At 41.6% G+C, this 23,464-nt stretch overlaps 1 protein-coding gene and 1 long non-coding RNA gene across 4 annotated transcripts in view; one reads left to right on the top strand and one right to left on the bottom strand.

Moving 5' to 3' along the window:
- The window catches only part of LOC110569470 (uncharacterized), a 41,224-nt gene that overhangs the window by 1,188 nt on the left and 16,572 nt on the right, over positions 1-23,464 (bottom strand). Inside the window, exon 3 of the long non-coding RNA XR_010344287.1 lies at positions 13,550-13,724. This is a non-coding gene — a long non-coding RNA (uncharacterized LOC110569470). The remainder of the gene's footprint in view (positions 1-13,549; positions 13,725-23,464) is intronic.
- Positions 250-22,507, top strand: ZFP14 (ZFP14 zinc finger protein). Of its 3 annotated transcripts, none has more exons than XM_012436955.3 (5): positions 250-482; positions 4,569-4,656; positions 10,410-10,536; positions 12,124-12,222; positions 19,413-22,507. In XM_012436955.3, the coding sequence occupies exons 2-5, from the start codon at positions 4,648-4,650 to the stop codon at positions 20,777-20,779; spliced, it is 1,602 nt and encodes a 533-aa protein (XP_012292378.2). In that variant the 5' UTR covers positions 250-482; positions 4,569-4,647; the 3' UTR covers positions 20,780-22,507. The 3 variants fall into 3 exon arrangements, with proteins under 3 accessions (XP_012292378.2, XP_012292368.2, XP_064237499.1); XM_012436945.3 differs by having other exon boundaries at positions 12,121-12,222; XM_064381429.1 differs by lacking the exon at positions 250-482 and adding an exon at positions 3,870-4,038 and having other exon boundaries at positions 12,121-12,222.

Below are 23,464 nucleotides of genomic sequence, written 5' to 3'. Positions count from 1 at the left end.
GATTCCAACTTCCTACCCCTTTCCGAATGGGTTTTTTTTTTTTTTTTTTTTTTGAGATGGAGTCTGGGTCTGTTACCCAGGCTGGAGTACAGTGGCAAAATCTCGGCTCACTGCAACCTCCACCTCCCGGGTTCAAGCGATTCTCCTGCCTCAGCCTCCCCAGTAGCTCAGACTACAGGCGTGAGCCACCGTGCCTGGCCTCCAGTAGGTACTGACATGAACATTTAGCAATAATTTAGTTTCTCTTAGGAGCTGCCTCTTTCTTATCATTTGGATGGTCTGCAAGTAAACCTCTTCTTGAAGAGAGGCTAACTGTAGAGCTTTATTTTATTACTAAAAAAAAAAATTTTTTTTTTCAGAGACAAGCTTTCACTCTGTCCCCTAGGCTGGAGTACAGTGGCACAATCTCGCTCCCTGCAGCCTGGACCTCCCCAGCTCAGGTGATCCTCCCACCTCAGCCTCCTCAGTGGCTGAGACCACAGGTATGTGGTCCCACGCCCGAGTAATTTTTTAAATTTTTTGTAGAAATGAGGTCTCCCTATGTTGCACAGGCTGATCTCGAACCTGGACTCAAGCAATTTTCCCATGTCAGCCTCCCAAAGTGCTGCCACCATGCAGAACTTTGATTCGATGGTGATTAGTTGAGGAGTTTACAGTTTAGATGGAATTATGCACTAGGTCTCTGATCCCTACCACCCTGAGTCCTAAAGCAGGGCAAGGTAAGGAGGTGGTTTGATTGGCGACAGGATCTTTGATGCTTTTGAGGCTTTTAAGGAGTCATAATACAATAGGGTTTTTTTTTTTTTTTTGAGACGGAGTTTCGCTCTTGTTACCCAGGCTGGAGTGCAATGGCGCGATCTCGGCTCACCGCAACCTCCGCCTCCTGGGTTCAGGCAATTCTCCTGCCTCAGCCTCCTGAGTAGCTGGGATTACAGGCAAGCGCCACCATGCCCAGCTAATTTTTTGTATTTTTAGTAGAGACGGGGTTTCACCATGTTGACCAGGATGGTCTCGATCTCATGACTTCGTGATCCACCCGCCTCGGCCTCCCAAAATGCTGGGATTACAGGCGTGAGCCACCGCGCCCAGCCTGCAATAGGGTTTTAAGTAGAGAGGTCTGTGTTAAGAAGGGAAGGGGTTATTAGAAGGGAAAGAAAGAAAGTAGAAATTGGGAAATGGTTTGAAGTTTTTGACAGCATGAGTCTATTTCGGGCCACATATTTATCGGGTCACATGAGATGCAGTTTAGTATAGTGATAGTCATATGGGTTATGGAGCTAAATTAGCAGAGTTCTAGTCCTCAACCTGCCAATTAAGAGCTGCTTGAGCTTGGAGGAATTTATTTCATCTCTTTGTGCCACAGTTTCATCATCTGTAAAATGAGGATAATGATAGACTCTACTATATAGGACAGTTCTGAGTAGAGGAATTAATATATGCAAAACCCTTAGATAGTGCTTGGCACATAATAAGTACTCAGTAGATTTGTTACTGTTATGTTGTAATTTAATATTTTTCCTCATCACCCAAATCCAAAAATTAGTGTCTTACCACATTTGCTTTATCTGTGTACCCTCCTTTTGTAAATTGTTGATAATCAAGAAGAATTGCTGATCAAGGTGATTCTTTGAAATTTATTAGTTATCATTATGTCTTTTTTTTTTTTTTTTTTTTGACAGAATCTTGTTCTGTTGCCCAGGCTGGAGTACAGTGGTGTGATCTTGGCTCACTTCAGTCTCCACTCCCAGGTTCAAGGAATTCTCCTGTCTCAGCCTCCAAAGTAGCTGGGATTACAGGCATGCATCACCACGCCTGGCTAATTTTTGTATTTTTAATAGAGACAGGATTTCACCATGTTGACCAGGCTGATCCTGAATTCCTGACCTAAGTGGTCTGCCTGCCTCAGCCTCCCAAAGTGCTGGGATTACAGTACTCAGGAGAATTTTTAAAATAATTATGGGAAGAGGCATATATAGTATTCTTTATCTTTAGTAATATAGCCGACTTTTTAAAAATGCTTATTTACTATTATAAGTGCCTTACATGTAGTATCTGATTTCTCATAACAATCTTTTGAGGTAGAAACTGTAGTTCTCACCATTTTATATGCAGAAACTGAAAAGTAACCTGTCTGATATCATGCAGTAAAAAAAAAATCATATATTGGTAATTATAACAATATACCAAATATCATCAATAAGCATACTTAACAACAACAAAAAAAACCTGGCCAGGCGTGGTGGCTTATTCCTGCAATCCCAGCATTTTGGGAGGCTTTGGGAGGCCGAGGTGGCTGCATTACCTGAGGTCTGGAGTTCGAGACCAGCCTGGGCAACATGGCGAAACCCTGTTTCTACTGAAAATACAAAAATTAACCAGGTGTGGTGGCACACGCCTATGATCCCAGCTACTCTGGAGGCTAAGGCAGGAGAATCGCTTGAACCCAGGAGGCAGGGGTTGCAGTGAACTGAGATCACGCCATTGTACTCTAGCCTGGGTGACAAAGTGAGACCTCGTTTTAAAAAAAATAAAAATTCTCCCTGCTTTACTCAGCAATCTCATGATGAAGGGAAGAGATATGAATCTGATAACAGCCTGCACTGTCAAGTTTTGTCCAGATTATACTGAAGCTATTGGGTCTTTATGGAGGTGACTGGATTTCATACAGATGTATGCCTTACAGTTTTTATTTTAATGATGTTATATGCACAGTGAGACCAGTTGGTCAAGGAGATCCAACATCAGTTGGAGGGCTTCATAGGCATCTTAGCCAAAAGGACTGGTTCAGAAGCGAAATAAACCCATTTGTCAGGAAGATATGAAAAGAAACAGCTGTGAGGCTGCCTTCAGTGCTTAGAAGACATCAGTCAGGGACTTTTTGCCATTCTTTTCTAGGCCATACTCCAACACACATGGGCAAATTAAATCACAGAGTCGGTTCATGAATGGGAAGCCGAAGTGAAAAAAAACCCACTCAAGAAAAACAGCATCTGTTTTTACAAGATCCTTAGCTTTTTTTCTCAGTTAAAGGAAGACTGAAAGAAAAACTTGAGCCAGGAAAGTCTTATTTGGAGTATTTGGGTACTTCCGGCTCACACTCTGTTTAATGTGGCGGTGCGTGTTGCTGGCTGTCACTGTAAACATTTTAACTGGTCCTGCTAGGGAAACATGATTTTTTCCCCCTGTCAAAATAGTTTCACTCCTTATATATGCTGGTGTTTTCTTTCTTTCTTTCTTTTTTCAACACACTGGCTTCACTCATTCAAAATTAAGGCAACATCCTTTTTAGTAGTTTCATCATTTTCAATGGTATGGATAAACAACAGGTTATTGAATCATTCCCAAATTAGGTTCTTTTCAGCTTTAATCCATTACAAACCTTTTTTTTTTTTGAGGCAGAATCTCACTGTGTCACCCAGGCTGGAGTGCAACAGCATGATCTCGTCTCACTGCAACCTCTGCTTCCCAGGTTCAAGCTATGCTTCCACACCAGCCACTGAGTAGCTGGTACTACAGGCATCATGACCAGACAATTTTTGTATTTTTGTAGAGACAGGGTTTCACCATGTTGGCCAGGCTGGTCTCGAACTCCTGACCTCAGGTGATCCGCCTGCCTCAGCCTCCCAAAGTGCTGGGATTACAGGCATGCACCACCACGCCCCACCATAGCTCTGTATAATCTTTATGTACAGATACAAACAATCCCTTTTAGTCTGAGAAGTGGAGCTTCTGAGTCAGAGTTTACAGGGCTGACATGTTGCTTCACATAGCTCTAAATGTGGACTGACCTAGTGTCTGCGTCAACCTTGGTAATATAGGGTATCATCAGTCTTTTAGGTCTCATAATGCAGTCATTGTAACAAGGTACCTTTTGTTTTCTTTAACACTGATTTTCTTTTTTCTTTCTTTTGTTTTTTGAGATGGGGTCTCACACTGTTGCCCAGGCTTGAGTGCAGTGGCATGATCTCAGCTCACTGCAACCTCCACTTCCCAGGCTCAATCCTCCTGCCTCAGTCTCCTGATTAGTTAAGACTACAGGTACACACTACCATGCCTGGCTAATTTTTTTTTTTTTTTGACAGGGAGTTTCACTCTTGTTGCCTAGGCTGGAGTGCTGTGGCGCAATCTTGGCTCACTGCAATCTCCACCTCCCGGGTTCAAGTGATTCTCCCATCTCAGCCTCCTGAGTAGCTGGGATTACAGGCATTTGCCCCACGCCCAGCTAATTTTGTATTTTTAGTAGCAACAGCATTTCTCCATGTTGGTCAGGCTGGTCTTGAACTCCTGATCTCAGGTGATCCGCCCGGCTCGGCCTCCCAAAGTGCGAGGATTACAGGCGTGAGCCATCATGCCTGGCCCAGAGGTTCTATTTCTTTAGATTCCCTATACTTTCCCCAGTTTATGTGGGTATAGGATAAGGGTGGGCCTAGTGGTGGGTAGTAGTTTGGAAGAGGGAATGGAAGTAGTTTGGGAGAAGGAATGGAAGAGAAAAAGGTTTTCATATTTATGATGTACATCATTTTGGGAGCTCTGCGGCATTATTTCATTGCTTCTTTTTCTCCTTTTAGCTCTGGCTTATCAGTACTTAGAAGTTCTCCAACAGAGGAATCTTGAAAAGGACTGATCAGTTTTTGCAGTTCTAAAACCATGGCCCATGTAAGTTAATGTTTCTCCCTCCTTTTCAAAATACTGCCAATTTCTGTATCATGTCTATGGATTAATTCCTTATTCTGAAACTTTCTGTTTACCAGAGTTTCATCCAAGAAACTGCTCCATGGCCAGGTGTAGTGGCTCATGCCTGTAATCCCAGCACTTTGGGAGGCCAAGGCAGGCAGATCACCTGAGGTCAGGAGTTCAAGACCAGCCTGGCCAACATGGCAAAACCCTGTCTCTACTAAAAATGCAAAAATTAGCCAGGCATGGTGGTGCATGCCTGGTAGTCCCATCTATTCAGGAGGCTGAGGCAGGAGAATCACTTGAACCTGAGAGGCAGATCCTGCAGTGAGCCAAGATTGTGCCACTGCACTCTAGCCTGGCCACGGAGCAAGACTCCATCTCAAAAAAATGAAAAAGAGAACCAGCTCCAGTTTTTTTTCCCTTCTGTGAGAATTGGGGATAGATAGCAGCACAGTGTTCTGTGTGCCTATCCCTTCTCCCACAAAATCTTCTGTCAAGAGCCATGAGAGAGCAGAAACGAGATGCCTTGAGAAAACCAAAGGCATTCTCTGCAGAATGTCCTCCTGTTAACATGTTCCAATGCAACTGCTTTTCATTTTAAAACTTAAACTCTAGAAAAAGTATATTTCTCTCAGTACAATGATTTTTTGGCTGCATTTTACATAGGAAAAATGGGTGTCCCTGATGCACGATATGACTTTTTTTTTTTTTGAGACAGAATTTCAGTGCAGTGGTGTGATGTTGGCTCACAGCAACCCACCTCCCGGGTTCAAGCAATTCTCCTGCCTCAGCCTTCCAAGTAGTTGGGATTACAGGTGCCTACCACCACTCCTGGCTAATTTTTGTATTTTTAGTAGAGACAGGGTTTCACCATGTTGGCCAGGCAAGTCTTGAACTCTAGACCTCAGGTGATCTGCCCACCTTGGCCTCCCAAAGTGCTGATATTACAGGAGTGAACCACTGCACCCAGCCACAATATGATATTTTAAAAACATTTTTCAATTTTTTTGTGGAGGAATGATATATATGCAAAAATATATACACACTATAAGTGTACAGCTGAATGAATTTTCATAAATTGAGTAAATCTACACTGTCAGGTCAATTAAGGAAAGCACCTCAGATGCTTTCAGTCACTCCCTACCCACCCACTGCCTGAGTAACCACCACTGTGATGTCAAACACTATAAAGTAAGTTTGCTTATTTTTGGAACTTTGTTGAAGTGGGTCAGGTGTGGTGGCTCATGCCTGTAATCCCAGCACTTGGGGAGGCCAAGATGGGTGGATCGCTTAAGCTCAGGAGTTCTAGACCATCCTGGGCAACAAGGCAAAAGCATGTCTCTACAAAAAAAAAACAAAACCTCACTGGGCATGGTGGCATATCTATAGACGCAGCTACTCAGGAGCCTGAGGTGGGAGGATGGCTAGAGCTTGGGAGGTGGAGGTTACAGTGAACCGAGATCGCACCATTGCACTCCAGCCTGGATGGCAGAGCCAGACCCTGTCTCAAAAAGACAAAACAAAACAAAAACGTGGTTCAAGTGGAATCATATAGTTTAACACAATTTTTTTTTTTGAGACAGATTCTTGCTATGTTGCCCAGGCTGGAGTGCAGTGGTGCGATCTCGGCTCACTGCAACCTCCACCTCCCGGGTTCAAGTGATTCTTGTGCCTCATCCTCCCGAGCAGCTGGGATTACAAGTGCCCACCACCATGCCCAGCTAATTTTTGTATTTTTTTTTTGTAGAGACGGGGTTTCACCATGTTGGCCAGGCTGGTCTCAAACTCCTGATCTGCCCACGTCAGCCTCCCAAGGTGCTGGGATTATAGATGTGAGCCATTACAATGCCTAGCCTTGTTTTTTCTTTATAGAAACAAGGTCTCCCTTGGTCACCCAGGCTGGAATGCAGTGGCACGATCACAACTAACTGCAGTCCCAACCTGTTAGCTCAGGTGATCCTCCCACCTCAGCCTCTTTAGTACTGGGGACTACAGGCACATGTCACCACTCCTGGCTAATTTTTTAAATTTTTTGTAGAGATGGGGGTCTCACTGTGTTGCCTAAGCTGAACTTAAACTCCTGGGCTCAAGTGATCCTCCCACTTCAGCCTCCCAAAGTATTAGCACTACAGGTGTGACCCATCGTACCTGATCCAATACAATGCTTTTTTTTTTCCCCCTCAAACAAAAATAACATCCAGGAAGAGTCTCTTATTTTGTTGTTGTTGTTGTTTTTGAGACACCCAGGCTGGAGTGCAGTGGCATGATCTTGGCTCATTGCAACCTCTGCCTCCCAGGTTCAAGTGATTCTCCTGCCTCAGCCTCCAGAGTAGCTGGGATTATAGGCGTGTGCCACTCAGCCTTGCTAATTTTTGTATTTTTTAATAGAAATGGGGTTTCACCATATTGGACAGGCTGGTCTCCTGACAGCTCCTGACCTTGTGATCCGCCCGCCTTGGCCTCCCAAAGGGCTGGGATTACAAGTAAAAGCCACCCCACCCAGCCTGGAAGAGTCTTGTTCTATCCCAAATACAGTTGTTAGGCCAATGGAAACATCTGCAGATGTTTTGAAATGTGTGTAACTATCATTCAGGTGCATATATATACCTGCAAGTGATTGAGGAGGTAACAGCACCATCCTGAGTGTCAGCCATTCCTGCTGTTATGTTCTTGTTGGAAACACTTTTCCATACTGTGCTTCACATGTAGCCCTCGTTTTTGTCTAGTGTAAAATGAGTTCCTAAAACGTTGGAAAAATGTTGAAGAAAATTGTGGAGAAAGAAACAAAGCAAGTGAGAAAAATGAATTTAGTAAAAGAGATATTAAAATACTAAAACCAAAGATGATGTGTGTGCACTGACCCACTGTGTCCCATAATTCTATATTGGAGGAAAATGTGCAAAGCTAGTTGGATGGATGGAATTGACATATAACGCATTATAATGCTCTGATTTAACGTAATGGGAAGCTGCGTATAGTGACTCATGCCTGTAATCCCTCCTTTGAGAGGCCATTGCTGGAGGCCAGCGATTCACCGTTTCAGTGAGCTATGATCACATCACTGCATTCCAGCCTGGGCAACAGCCGGGGCAACAGTGAGACCCTGTCAAAAAAAAAGAAAGAAAGAAAGAAAGAAAAACAAAGGAAGAAAAGAAAGAAAATAGAAAATAAAATGGCGGGAAAATAGGTACTTGGTTAGTTGTTCAAATGTCTGATTTTCAGGAATGGATTACTGATGTTAAGTGGGAGGTCCCTATTTTGAACTTTCCTTATCTGTGGTTTGATGAAAGAGAGAATGTGGTCTTATCTGACTGCTTATAAGGAAAACTCTAAACATCTCCACAGATCTGAGTTTTTCAAGTATATAAGATAGGATTTAGTGTTGGCTGACCTTAATTTCTATGTGTGTTGAGACCCTATGCTATGTAAGGCTATTAGGGTTAGGTGAATTGGGTAGGGATGTAACTGGGCCTTATAAGGTAAGGCCTAAACTTTCATGTGTGCCTTGACACCTTTGTCAGGGCCCTAAAGGCCTAACCATGAGTTCCCCTACTCTTACCCGATATGCCCCATGCCCAGCGGGAAAGACTTCCTACCCAGCTAGTTCCCCTATGAGCTGGACCAGTTACACCCCTTGTGTTCCTCAACCTAATGGGTTTCACCTCCCTGTCAGCCCATGTAATTATTCAGTCAAGCCAATCAAATATCACTGCAGGAACCAGATAACACCTCACCTTGTTATTACTGTAAACCCTGCCTCCCACATGCCTGCTCGTTCATGCTGTTCTTTTTTTTCTTTATTTTTTATTTTTTTTTAAGACAGGGTTTCACCATGTTGGCCAGGCTGGTCATGAACTCCTGACCTCAGGTGATCCGCCTGCCTCAGCCTCCCAAAGTGCTGAGATTACAGGCGTAAGCCACCACGCCCGGCCCCTTTTTTTTTTTTTTTAATAGAGACGGGGTTTCACCATGTTGGCCAGGCTGGTCTTGAACTCCTGACCTCAGGTGATTCGCCCACCTCGGCCTCCCAAAGTGCTGGGATTACAGGCATGAGCCACTGTGCCCGGCCTCATGCTGTTCTTTAGTGCAACCCCTTGGTGGTTCTGCGTAATATATGATGTCCTCTCTCAGGCTCTGCATATATGCATCTAACAAATTGCTGTCAATCTCATCTGTCTGGTATGGGCTATTTGATTATCTTGTACTTTTTAGGGCAGGGATCCCTCCTTCACCAATATAGATACATCAATCAATGGAGATTTTCTCCTGTGGAGAAGAATGCCAGGAACGAAGTCCACTGTGTATTTTTACAGGATGTGCTGGTCTAGAGCAGGGTTTCTCAGCCTGGAACTATTGACTTTGCTTTTTTTGAGACTTACATCTTACTCTGTCTCCCAAGCTAGAGTGCAGTGGTGTGATCTCAGCTCACTACAACCTCCATCTCCTGGGTTCAAGCGCTTCTACTGCTTCAGCCTCCTGAGTAGCTGAGATTACAGGCTCCCACCACCACCCCCAGCTATTTTTGTATTTTTAGTAGAGACAGAGTTTCACCACGGTGACCAGGTTGGTGCCGGGCATGGTGGCACGTGCCTATAGTCCCAACTATTTGGAAGGCTGAGGCAGAATTGCTTGAACTTGGGAGGCAGAGGTTGCAGTGAGCCAAGATTGTGCCACTGCACTCCAGCCTGGGCGACAGTGAGACTCCATCTCAATAAATAAATAAATAAATTTTTAAAAATATAGACTGCCATTGAACAAATTTTTGAAAGTTTACTAAAGTATTGGTTGTAAAAGGGAAAGTGTTTCTAATAAAACCTGAGTTTGTGATGAACTTGAGTTCATCTTCTTACGAGATTCTGTAGCATATGTGGATCAATTTTTTTTAATGATCATTAAAGGGAAAAGAGAGCCCAAGACCTCATATTTCTTTTTTCTTTTATTATATTTAAATTTCTTTTTTGTAGAGACAGGGTCTTGCTAATGTTGATCAAGCTGGTCTTGAACTCCTGGGCTCAAGTGATCCTCTCACCTGGGCCTCCCAGAGTGCTGAGATTATAGGTATGAGCCACTGCACCTGGCCTCAAGACCTCATATTTCTAAAGAATTTATAGTGGAGGCATGTAGTATTCAAAAGGCTTGTGTGTACTATTTCATTTAATTGGGATTTTTTGGTTACGTATTCACTTCTAGATATGTTTTGATGAAAATGCAATCAGATCTGTAGCCACAGGACTATTTAAGAACATGTAGGGTCAATACTTCAGAAATAGTAATTTTCTTACTGGCCCCTACTCTCGTCACAAGTTTTCAGCCTAATGCTTTGCATGTCATGTGACCCCTCTCTGCAATACAACCCACAGTCTCCCCTCTTTCCATATTAAAAATATGTAATTGCCGGGCACAGTGGCTCACACCTGTAATCCCAGCACTTTGGGAGGCCGAGGCGGGTGGATCATGAGGTCAAGAGATCAAGACCATCCTGGTCAACATGGTGAAACCCCGTCTCTACTAAAAATACAAAAAATTAGCTGGGCATGGTGGCACGTGCCTGTAATCCCAGCTACTCAGGAGGCTGAGGCAGGAGAATTGCCTGAACCCAGGAGGCAGAGGTTGCGGTGAGCCGAGATCGCGCCATTGCATTCCAGCCTGGGTAACAAGAGTGAAACTCCATCTCAAAAAAAAAAAAAAATGTAATTTATTTTCACAAGTAATACCTGAGTTTGTTTTTTCAGGGTTCAGTGACATTCAGGGATGTGGCCATAGACTTCTCACAGGAAGAATGGGAATTCCTGGACCCCGCTCAGAGGGACTTATATAGGGATGTAATGTGGGAGAACTACAGCAACTTCATCTCACTAGGTAAGGTTATTTATCCCAAATGATATTAATAGCTTACTCTCCTGTCAATTTTAGGATTACATTTAGAAAAACTATCTAAAACTTCTATTCTCTGTTCCCAAAGGAATGATTTAAGCTTTGTTAGGTTAGAAATAGGCCTCTCCATTTCATCATGTCCAGTCTGCTATGTCCTTCAGACTTCCTTCAGACTTCGTAATTCCTGATTTCCGTAGTATCCAAGGGGATAGATTTGAATATGGCAAAAGCATTGTTCAAGAAACCAGATTTCACATTATATTGGAACTCAGAATTGACATAAATGCTTCACACCACTTTCTAGTCCATCTGCAAGCAGAATACTGAGACATAGGGGTTCTGAGTTTCTCTAAAAATCAAAGGAGTCTGTAGAACATAGATAGTGTGAGATGGATCCAGAAAGGTCATTTAAAACTCATAACCGTGCGTGGCAGCACGTGCCTGTAATCTCAGCTACTCGGGAGGCTGAGGCAGGAAAATCACGTGAATCCAGGAGGTGGAGGTTGCAGTGAGCTGAGATTGTGCCACTGCACTCCAGCCTAGGCGACAGATCGAGACTCCATCTCAAAAAATACCTCAAGGCCAGGCACGGTGGCTCACGCCTATAATCCCAACACTTTGGAAGGCTGATATAGGTGGAGCACTTGAGGTCAGGAGTTCAAGACCAGCCTGGTAATCATGGTGAAACCCCATCTCTACTAAAAATACAAAAATTAGCCAGGCATGGTGGCCGGTGCCTGTAAATCCCAGCTACTCAGGAGGCCGAGGCAGGAGAATTGCTTAAAGCCGAGAGGTGGAGGTTGCAGTGAGCTGAGATCGCACCACTGCACTGTAGCCTGGGTGACAGAGCAAAAGACCGTCTCAAAAAAAAAAGCCTGAAACACATTCTGTTTCCTGTAACAGACATATTTAGTTCTACCTACTTTGTAATTGAAAATTAAAATCTAAAGGCCTTGCATTTAACATTGAATGAATATCCTAGAAAAGATCTGAGACTGTCTCCTAAAAACCTTTTATTATGCACTCAGCAAAATAACAGTAAATAGCTAATACCTAATACATATGTGTATATGTTAATAACACCACCATATATTTGTGCTTACACATTATTTGAAGCATTGTTCATTATTAATCCTCACAACAACTCTACAAGAAGATATATTATTATCCTCATTTTATTTGAGAAAATGTAGACACAAAAGGTTAAAAATTTGCTAGGTAACAGAAACAAAGGCAGGATGTGAAGCCAGACAGTCTGGATCCACTCTGTGTTCCCTTAACCTCTACACAATAATTCCTTTCAACAGAGCCTGTGTGAGGTTAAATTATTTTAAGGCCTGTTCTTGACCAGATGGTTAATATAATGGCCTTGATATAATTAATTTAACCTCACACAGGCTATTCCTTGTGATTCTCAAGTTACCTTAATATGAGCGTTCTTCAACTCCCTTGTAATTCTCTGCTCTTAGGCCTTATAAAGTGCCATATTGATCTATAATTATAAATGTAATTAAATCTGAATCTAAAGACTTTTGGGTGTATAATTTCATGTCACATTTTTCTTTTAAGCAGGGCCTTCCATTTCTAAACCAGATGTGATTACCTTATTGGATGAAGAAGGGAAGGAACCTGGGATGGTTGTGAGGGAAGGGATAAGAAGATACTGCCCTGGTGAGTGAGGGCTGAGAAGGCATTGACAAATCATTACTGCAGGTGATAGCTAAACTGATTAGGGTGGAGGCACGGCTTGAGATGTTGGGATCTTTCTTCAAAAAGCCCATGGCCTATGGAGGAAGGGTTTGGGACCTAAGCAAATTAAGATCTTTTAAGCCTGAACTAGCAAAGGAACTTTCTATTGACCTTGATTTCAACACTTGTTTCTCATCTTTCATGTTTCTATCCCACTTTAAAGAGAAGAACTATTCCTGGTAGAAGAAACAAAAATTAAATATAAGAGCAGAAATCAGCAAAATAGAAAAGAAATAGAGAAAATTAATAAAGCCAAAAATTGATTTCTTGAAAAGATCAACAAAGGTGGTAAACACCTAGTAACTTATGTTCTCTCTTTTTAAAGAACATGAATTACTAATATCAGGAATGAAAGAGGGGTTTTCACTTTAGATCCTATAGCCATTAAAAGAATAAGTCTGGGTGCTGTGGTTCACACCTATAATGAGGCCGAGGCAGGCTGGTCACTTGAGGTCAGGGGTTCCAAACTAGTCTGGACAACACGGTAAAACACTGTCTATACTAAAAATACAAAAATTAGCTGGGTGTTGTGGTGGGCACCTGTAATCCCAGCTGCTTGGGAAGCTGAGACATAAGGGTTGCTTGAAACCTGGAGACGGAGGTTGCAGTGAGCCAAGACTGCACCACTGCACTCCAGCCCTGGGTGACAGAGTGAGACTCTGGCCCTACTCCAAAAAAAAAAAAAAAAAAAAGAATTATAAGAGAATGCCATGAATTACTTTATGCCAGTAAATTTGATAAATGAAATTTTAAAATTTCTGGAAAAATACAACTTAACAAAACTGACACAAGATAAAAAAGAAATTGAATACCCTTCTGCTATTAAAGTAATTGAATTCATTATCAGAAATCTTCCACAAAGAAAATGCCAGGCCCAGATGGTTTCACTGGTGAATTCTGTTAAATATCTAAGGAAGAAATAGCAGCAATATTGTACAAACTCCTTCAGAAAAAGAATGCATTTTATGAAGCCAACATAACTTATACCATAACCTGAGAAAGAAATTACAAAAAAAGCATAAACCTGTATCTTTTTCGTACATAGATACAAAATTGTAACAAAATATTAACAAATCAAATCTAGTGACAAAAATGATGATTAAGTAGGGTTTCTTTCTACCTGTTAATTCATCATATTAACAGAAAAAATGAATGACTATATGATCATTATCTTAGTTCATTTTCTGTTGCTTATAACAGAATACCTTGAAATTCAGTAATTTATAAGGAAAAAGAATTTATTTCTTACAGTTTTGGAGGCTGAGAAGTCCAATGTCAAGGGGCAGTGTCTAGTGAGGGCCTTCTTGCTGGTGGGAACTCTGCTGAATTCCAAGGCTTTGCAGGGCATCACGTGGCAAGGGGCTGAACATGCTAATGTGCTAGTTCAGGCCTCTCTTCTTCTTATAAACTCATCAGTCCCAATCCTGTAATAACCCATTAATCTATTAACTCACCAATCCATGAATAGGTTCATCCATTCATGAGAGCAGAGCCCTCATAGCCCAGTCACCTCTTAAAAACCCCACCTCTCAATATTGCCATTAGGAATTAATTTTCAACATGAGTTTTGGAGGCCACAAACATTCAAGCCATAGTAATCATCTTCATAAATGTAAAAATACCATGTGACAAAATCCAATATCCATTCATGATAAAAAGCTCTCAGCAAACTAGAAATTGAAGGGAACTTCCTCAACCTGGTAAGGGGCATCTATTAAAAAAATACATCACAAACTATAAAAATTCATTATAAGTAAGAAAAAGAGACATAAAGATCAAAAAGGAAGACGTAAGTCTGTATTTGGAGATGACATGACTGTGTACATAGAAAGTCCTAAGGAATCAAGACAACTATTCAAAGTAATAATTGAAAAATCACAATAAAAATCACAGGATATAAGGTTAATATTAAAAAAATCAGGCCAGGTACAGTGGCTCACACATATAATCTCAGAACTTTGGGAGGCCAATGCAGGTGGATCACTTGAAGTTAGGAGTTTGAGATCAGCCTGGCCAACATGGTGAAACCCCATGTCTACTAAAAATACAAAAATTAGCTGGATATTGTGGTACACACCTGTAATCCCAGCTACTCAAGAGGCTGAGGTGGGAGAAATGGTTGAACCCGGAAGCGGAGGCTGCAGTGAGCCGAGTTCATACTAGTGCACTCCAGCTGGGGCGATAGAGCAAGACTCCATCTCAATCAATCAATCAGGGCCGGGCATGGTGGCTCACACCTGGATTCCCTGCACTTTGGGAGGCCAAGGTAGGAGGATCACTTGAGGTCAGGAGTTCAAGACTAGCCTGGCCAGCATGGTGAAACCCTGTCTCTACCAAAAATACAAAAATTAGCCAGGCACGGTGATGCGAGCCTGTAGTCCCAGGTAGTGGGGAAGCTGAGGCACGAGAATTGCTTGAACCTGGGAAGTGGAGGTTGTAATGAGCTGAGATCACGTCACTGTATTCCAGCCTGGGTGACAGAGTGAGATTGAGTCAAAAATAAATAAATAAATGAATAGCAAAATCAATTGTGTTTTTATATATTAGAAGCAAAAAAAAAAAAATTGGAAAATTAAATAACTTATAGGAGTGTCAAAAAACAAAATACTAAGAAATAAGTTTGATAAAACATATGTAAGACATCTACGCTGAAAACCATAGACCACTACTAAGAGAAATTAAAGAAGGCCTGAATAAATAGAAATAATCACTTTCGGGATAGGAAGACTCAGTATTATAAAAATTTCAATTTTATCAGTTCAATATAATTCCACTCATAATCCTAGCAGGCTTTTTCTTTTGGTAGAAATTAACAAGTAGGCTGGGTGCAGTGGCTGACGGCTGTAATCCCAAAAGTGGACCACGAGGTCAAGAGATTAAGACCATCCTGGCCAACATGGTGAAACTCCATCTCTACTAAAAATTACAAAAATTAGCTGAGCATGGTGGTGCATGCCTGTAGTCCCAGCTACTCAGGAGGCTGAGGCAGGAGAATCACTTGAACCTGGGAGGCAGAAGTTGCAGTGAGCTGAGATTGCGCCACTGCACTCCAGCCTGGCAACAGAGCAAGACTCCATCTCAAAAAAAAAAAAAGAAAGAAATTAACCAGCAGATTCTAAGATTTATATGAAATAATAAATGACTTAGGATGTCTCAAACAACTTGAAAACATAAGAATGTATTATGGGACTTAGATGACATGACTTCAAGATACTTAAGGATTTAAAATTACCCAGGTGTTGTCGTGGCACACGCCTGTAGTCCCAGTTACTCAGGAGGCTAAGGAAAGAGAATCTCTTGAACCTGGGAGGTGGAGGTTGCAGTGAGCCAAGACTGCTCCACTGCACTCCAGCCTGGGTGACAGAGCGAGACTTTATCTCAAAAAAAAAAAAAAAAAAAAAGACAATGATCAAGACAGTATGTTATTGGCAGAAATCACCAAACAAAACAGAACAGAGGTCCTAGAAATATACCCTGCCACACACACACTTACTTGTTGCCCAAGCTGGAGTACAATGGTGCAATCTTGGCTCACCACAACCTCCACCTCCCAGGTTCAAGCGATTCTCCTGCCTCTGCCTCCTGAGTAGCTAGGATTACAGGCATGCACCACCATGCCCTGCTAATTTTGTATTTTTAGCAGACACAGGTTTTCTCCATGTTCATCAGGCTGGTCTCGAACTCCCGACCTCAGGTGATCTGCCCGCCTCTGCCTCCCAAAGTGCTGGAATTACAGACATGAACCACTGCGCCTGACCAACAAAAGTTTGACTTAAGTGTTGAATTGATAAGTAATAGTATAAATTCTAGTAGAAGTAAATAGATATAATATGGTATAAAGCAGCAGTCCCCACCTTTTTGACACCAGGGACCAGTTTTGTGGAAATGTTTCTATGGACCAGGGCAGGGGAAAATGGGGGGTGGTTTAGTGATGAAACTGTTCCACCTCAGATAATCAGGCCTCAGATTCACATAAGGAGTGTGCAACCTAGGTCCCTTGCATACAGAGTTGACAGTAAGGTTTGCAGGTTCACGGTCCTGTGAGAATCTCATGTCACTGCTGTTCTGACAGGAGGCGGAACTCAAGTGGTCATGCTCACTCGCGGCTGACCTTCTGCTGTGCAGCCTGGTTCCTAACAGACCATAGACTGGTCTTGGCTAGGGGGTTGGGGACCTCTGATTTAAAGGATTAGAGACAGATATACAGGCCGGGCGCAGTGGCTCACGCCTATAATCCTAGCACTTTGGGAGGCCGAGGCAGGTGGATCACGAGGTCAAGAGATCGAGACCATCCTGGTCAACAAGGTGAAACCCTGTCTCTACTAAAAAATACAAAAATTAGCTGGGCATGGTGGCGCGCGCCTGTAGTCCCAGCTACTCAGGAGGCTGAGGCAGGAGAATTGCTTGAACCCAGGAGGCGGAGGTTGCAGTGAGCCGAGATCGTGCCATTGCACTCCAGCCTGGGTAACAAGAGCAGAACTCCGTCTCAAAAAAAAAAAAAAGAGAGAGACAGATATACATACTCATTAATGGCTACATAATTATGATAATTAAACTGGTAATATCTGTAATGTATTTCGGATTTTTTAACTAGTGGTGATAATAGAGATTGTTTCTGTCCCCAGGGAAACTCAACGATAAGACTTACTAACAGAATAATATGAGAATATTAATAAACATATCAAAACATTGGAGATAGTGTTATAAACATGAAAAAGAGTGTGCTTGGCTGGGCACAGTGGCTCAAGCTGTAATCCCAGCACTTTGGGAGGTTGAGGCAGGCAGATCATCTGAGGTCAGGAGTTTGAGACCAGCCTGGCAACATGGTGAAACCCTGTCTCTACTAAAAATACAAAAAGATTAGCTGAGTGTGGTGGCAGATGCCTGTAATCCCAGCTACTGGGGAGGCTGAGGCAGAAGAATTGCTTGAACCTGGGAGGTGGAGGTTGCAGTGAGTTGAGATTGTTACCATTGCAGTCCAGCCTGGGCAATAAGAGTGAAACTCCGTCTCAAAAAAAAAAAAAAGAATGCACTAAGATAGAGTGTTGCTATGGTTGAATGTTTGTCTCCTCTAAAACTCATGTTGAAACTTAATCCCCAATGGGTGGGACCTATAAGGGGTGATGGGGTCATGAGGGCTTTCATGGCTTAATGGACTAATGAGTTATGGGAGTGGGACATATGGCTTTGCAAGAATCAAAAGAGAGACCTCAGCTAGCACGCTCAGCCCCTATCACCATATGATGGTCTGCACGCTGCCTTGGGACTCTGCAGGGTCCTCACCAGCAAGAAGACCCTCACCAGATGCAGTCCCTCAACTCTGGAGTTCTCAGCCCCCATAATTGTTAAGAAATAAACTCCTTAATCTGTCAGAGTAGAGTAGAAATAATAATACATTCCTTTTCTTTATAAATTACCCATTTTCAGATATTTCATTATAAGCAACAGAAAATGGACTAAGAGAAGCATAAAGTACATGACTTAAATATGGCCAGCAGGACTAGCCTTTTTGAAGTGATTTTGATTTGAGGCTTGAGAATGAAAACCAGCCAACCATGCAATGTCAGTCCTCAAAGAAGGAGCAACCTGTGAAAAGTCCTATTTATTTGGAATAGTTATGGGGCATTTTGTGAGTTGAAAGAGGCCAGTATGCTATGAACAGAGAGAATAAATGAGAGAAAAGATTTGTTGACAAGCAGCAGCTTTATTATTCATGCCCAGGTATTTATATTTTATTCTAATGGTAAAGAGAAAGCATTGAAAACATCTAAGTAGAAAGAGAGACTCAAATATTGATAAGCATCCCAATAATTTCTTGGAGAATATAAACAAGAACAAAACAATTATTTGCCCAGGACTTTGTCCTGTAGACTGTTTTAATCAGTTAAAAATACCTCTGTATAGTTTAAACAAATCTCTAGGTGATTCTTATCCACACTTAAATCAGGGCTTCACTGATTTGACTTGTTTTCCTAATCACCAGCCCTACCTGCACTCCTGGACTCTTTATTTGCTGTGTTTCCCTGGCCCTTTTTCAAAACAATGAGAGTGCAATCTGTCCCATGATACACATTAGCAGAATAGCAACAGAAGAACTGTATATAATGTAGAAGATGATTGGCTCATTAGTAATTTTCCTAGTCCAGTGGAGCCAGCTTAGTAGAGGTATATTTATAATGTTCAGTAGGAAAGATAAAGATCTTCCACATGGTGCTTTATTGTTGGGAGCCCTTTCACCTCTGTCTTAAGAAAATTAATAATAAATGTCTACACACAGGGCTCCCTGCCCAGAGAAATGTACCATCAACCTTGCATGGACCCCTATCTAAAGACAGGTTGCACTTTACCTTATTCCCACCTTAATGGCGTCTTCACTGGCTCAGGGCTTTATTTTCATGTGCGATGCCTCAGAACCTGAAGTCTAGCATTGCCTCTTTATTTTTGTGCATTTTAATACACATGAAGTAGATTTTAGCCATGCTGAGCTGCCTTTTAGTTTATCCCTTTAGATGTCAACTATTTCATTTGTTAGTGTTCTACTGATTAAAGATGCATACAATTGGCCAGGCATGGTGGCTCATGCCTGTAATCGAGCACTTTGGAAGGCTGAGGCGGGTGGATCACCTGAGGTCAGGAGTTCAAGACCAGCCTGGCAAACATGGTGAAACCCTGTCTCTACTAAAAATACAAAAAAATTTAGGTGGGCTTGGTGGTGTGTGCCTGTAATCCCAGCTACTACGGAGGCTGAGGCAGGAGAATTGCTTGAACCCAGGAGGTGGAGGTTGCAGTGAGCCGAGATTGTGCCACTGCACTCCAGCCTGGGTGACAGAGGAATACTCCGTCTCAAAAAGAAAAAAAGATGCATAGAACTAAGTGGTCTGCTCCAGGCCTATTTTTCCCATGAACAGCAATTTTTAGTGTGTAATTTTGTAGAAGATAAGGTTTTTTAGGCAGACATATGTAACACTGTGGCAGAAATTTCTATGTTTGAGATCTGTCTAATCCAGTCAACTTGTAACAGGCATTATTTTAGGTGCCTTTTCTCTAAAGAAGTTTTGTTTGTTTCCTGAAACAGGAAAACAGTATGTATTTGCCTTCTTATTTTCTTTCAGATTTGGATTCCAGATACAGGACCAATACTTTATCTCCAGAAAAGGACATTTATGAAATATATTCATTTCAGTGGGACATAATGGAAAGAATTAAAAGCTATAGTCTTCAAGGTTCTATTTTTAGGAATGATTGGGAATGCAAAAGCAAGATTGAGGGGGAAAAGGAACCACAAGAGGGATATTTTGGGCAAGTGAAAATTACCTCTGAGAAAATGACCACTTACAAAAGGCACAATTTTCTTACTGAGTATCAGATCGTTCATAATGGAGAAAAGGTGTATGAGTGTAAGGAGTGTAAGAAGACTTTTATTCGTCGCTCAACACTTAGTCAACACCTGAGAATTCATACCGGTGAGAAACCTTACAAGTGTAAGGAATGTGGTCAGGCCTTTAGACAGCGTGCACATCTTATTCGACATCACAAACTTCACACCGGTGAGAAACCCTATGAATGTAAGGAATGTGGGAAGGCCTTTACAGTGCTCCAAGAACTTACTCAACATCAGAGACTTCATACGGGTGAGAAACCCTATGAATGTAAGGAATGTGGAAAGGCCTTCAGAGTACATCAGCAACTGGCTCGACATCAAAGAATTCACACTGGTGAGAAACCCTATGAATGTAAGGACTGTGGGAAGACCTTTAGACAGTGTACACACCTTACACGCCATCAGAGACTTCATACTGCTGAAAAGCTCTATGAATGTAAGGAATGTGGAAAAGCCTTCGTATGTGGTCCAGACCTTAGAGTACATCAGAAAATTCATTTTGGTGAGAAACCTTATGAATGTAAGGAATGTGGAAAGGCTTTTAGAATATGCCAACAACTTACTGTTCATCAGAGTATTCACACTGGTGAGAAACCCTACGAATGTAAGGAATGTGGGAAGACTTTTAGATTAAGACAACAACTTGTTCGCCATCAGAGGATACATACTCGTGAGAAACCCTATGAATGTATGGAATGTTGGAAGACCTTTAGTAGTTACTCACAACTTATTTCACACCAGAGCATTCATATTGGTGAGAGACCCTATGAATGTGAAGAGTGTGGAAAGGCCTTTAGACTGCTCTCACAACTTACTCAGCATCAAAGTATTCATACTGGTGAGAAACCTTACGAATGTAAGGAATGTAGAAAACCTTTTAGACTGCTCTCGCAACTTACCCAACATCAGAGTATTCACACTGGTGAGAAACCTTATGAATGTAAGGAATGTGGTAAGGCTTTTAGACTTTATTCATTTCTTACTCAACACCAGAGAATTCATACTGGTGAGAAACCCTACAAGTGTAAGGAGTGTAAGAAGGCCTTTAGACAGCATTCACACCTTACTCAACATCAGAAGATTCATAATGGAATTTAATACAAGAAAGCCTTCAAATGTATATGATGTTACAGAACATCAAAAAATTAATTTTTGAGAAAATGTGTTTCATGCTCAATTCCAAGCATGATAAATTTTATAATAGAGAAAGAATATGTTGATTTAAAAGCCTCCCAACACCATTTAAACATGGTTTATCTTCAGCAAATTCCTGTGAGAGAATAATGTAATGAATGTAGGAAAATCTTTAGCCTTATCTGTCTTTATCTCCCTTTCACCACTTTATTACCAGTGTGATTTATTGGACAAGATACTAAACTTCTGTGCCTCATTTTGCTGACTTGTAAAATGGTAATAATAGTACTTATATGTATTAGTTATTTATTGCTTTGTAATAAATTACCACAAACTTAGTAGCTTAAAATAACATACATTTGTATCTCACAATTTGGATCAGGAGTCCAGGCATGACTTAGTTGGGTCCTCTGCTTCAGGGCCTCTTGCAAGGCTACAGAGTTTTAGCCAAGGCTTTGGTCTCATCTGAAGGCTCGACTGGGGAAGGATCCACATCCAGGTGAACATAGTTGTTACTCAATGTATTTCCTTGAAGCCTGTTACATTGAGATTCTCAGTTTCTAGCTGGCTGTTAGCTGAATGCTGACTGCAGTTCCTGGCCACAATAGCCTCATCAACATGGCTGCTTGCTTCACCAAGGCATGCAAGCCAAAAGACAGTAAAGTCTGCTAGCAAGATGAAAGTTACAATCTTTTGTAATCTAATCATGGAAGTAACATTCCCTCACCTTCTACTGGTAGAAGTAAGTTACTAGACTAGCCGACATTCAAGAGAGGGATTATACAAGAGTGTGAATAGGTCCTGGAGATAGGACCACTGGGGGGCCAGTTTAGAGTCAGCCTGCCACACTGTGGAATAGGATTGTTGTAAGGAGTAAGTAGTTAACACTTGGAGGAATCACAGTCATATAGCATGTATTCTGTAAATATTATCTATAATTGTTATATCATTAGTATTAATGAATTCACATAAAAAGATCTATAGACATAATAAATGTAGAAATGCCTCCTGTCACCTCTCAGAAATTATTAACATAATTTATTCTAGGTAAAATCTAAATTGTAGTGAATGTAGGAAGTTCTTCAGCACTTGAGCTGCATTAGAAATGTCATGCCAAAAAGAAGCCCTGTGAATATCATGAATGTGAGGTCATTAGTAGTACAGCTGTTAAAGAATTAGAGGGAAATAGGAAATGATTTTCCCATAATTCCAAAAACAAAAGGCTTACAATCCCTATTGTCTAACCACAGTTCAAAATTAATTAGAAACTATCAAAAAGATGGCTTAAAAGAAATGAACCACCTAGGAATTTAATATTGTTATGTGTATTTATGTGTGTGGAGAAGAAAGAAAACATCATTCTATAACACTCAGTATACTTTTTGATGCTCAAATTGCCATATCTTCAACCAGTAGGAGTTGTCTCAAGTTGAGTTTTTGATGTGATCCCACCAATAACTTGATAGCTTACTTGATTGTGGCTGCATAATTTGGTTACCTATGAAAGATGCTAGGGCACCAATTTATCATTTTGTGTGTGTGTGTGAGACAGGGTGTCACTTTGTCTCTAGGCTGGAGTGCAGTGGCACAACCATAGTTCAGTGTACCCTGTTCCTCTTGGGCTCAAGTGATTCTCCCTTCTCAGCCTCCGCGTAGCTGGGATTACAGTGTGCACCACCATGCCTGGCTAATTAAAAAAAAAAAAAAAAAAATTTTTTTTTTTTGTTTTTGTTTTTTTTAGAAACAGTCTTACTATATTGGCCAGGCTGGTCTTAAACTCCTGGGCTGAAGTGATCCTCCCTCTTTGGCCTCCAAATGTGCTGGGGTTATAGGGATGAGCCACAGCACCCAGCCTAACTCATTATTCTTGAAATCAATAAACCAGAGGAAAAATTGGCATTTAGTTTTCCCATGTGAACCAAATTTCAGGGTAATCAGAAGTTCATCAAATTCGAATGGGTTTGGCCTGGCACAGGGGCTCATGCCAGTAATCCCAGCACTTTGGGAGGATGAGGTGGGTGGATCATTTGAGGCTAGGAGTTCAAGACCAACCTGATCAACATGGTGAAACCCTATCTCTACTAAAAATACAAAAATTAGCCAGGTGTGGTGGTATACGCCTGTTGTTTCAATTGAGGTGGGAGGAGCACTTGAGCCCAAGAGGCAGAGGTTGCAGTGAGTTTAGATCATGCCACTGCACTCCAGCCTGAGACTCTGTCTAAAAAAAAAAAAAAAAAAAAAAAAATTGAATGGGTTTTTCTTTTTTAAAGAAGCCTAATAAATCCAGAAGAATTATAGGATTAGAAAAATCACCGTTTTCTAGAACTTAATTGGATAATGTGGGTCCAGAAAACATGATCTTAAATGGGTACTACAACTAATAGGTGAAACATTTTATGGTGAGATTTTTCTGGTGGATTTATCAAGCTGACCACCTCTGAGCACTTTGATCTATTTTAACTTCAATAAAAATGGGTCTATCAGACAACATGCACTTCCTGACATAATGCAATAGGAGTCCACACCACCATCTCGAAGCCTTATTGCTGGAATAATGAACTGAAAGAAGGGGAATAGATGAACAGTGTATGGTCATCCCTTGGTATACATGGGGAATTGGTTCCAGGATCCTCCACTAATGGTAAAATC

This window comes from Aotus nancymaae, unplaced genomic scaffold (genome assembly GCF_030222135.1).
Source record: "Aotus nancymaae isolate 86718 unplaced genomic scaffold, 86718_ANA_hifiasm-v0.15.2.pri h1tg000028l, whole genome shotgun sequence".
NCBI classification, from domain to species: domain Eukaryota; kingdom Metazoa; phylum Chordata; class Mammalia; order Primates; family Aotidae; genus Aotus; species Aotus nancymaae.
Note: the sequence above shows the minus strand (reverse complement) of the source record. Positions and strands in the feature narration are given on the sequence as shown.

What these genes read in the sequence shown, in the direction of transcription:
- ZFP14 (XM_012436945.3), top strand. An exon ending in CAGCAACTTCATCTCACTAG is followed by an intron (nt 10,537 to 12,120) that starts GTAAGGTTATTT and finishes TTTTCTTTTAAG; the next exon opens with CAGGGCCTTCCATTTCTAAA. An exon ending in GATAAGAAGATACTGCCCTG is followed by an intron (nt 12,223 to 19,412) that starts GTGAGTGAGGGC and finishes ATTTTCTTTCAG; the next exon opens with ATTTGGATTCCAGATACAGG.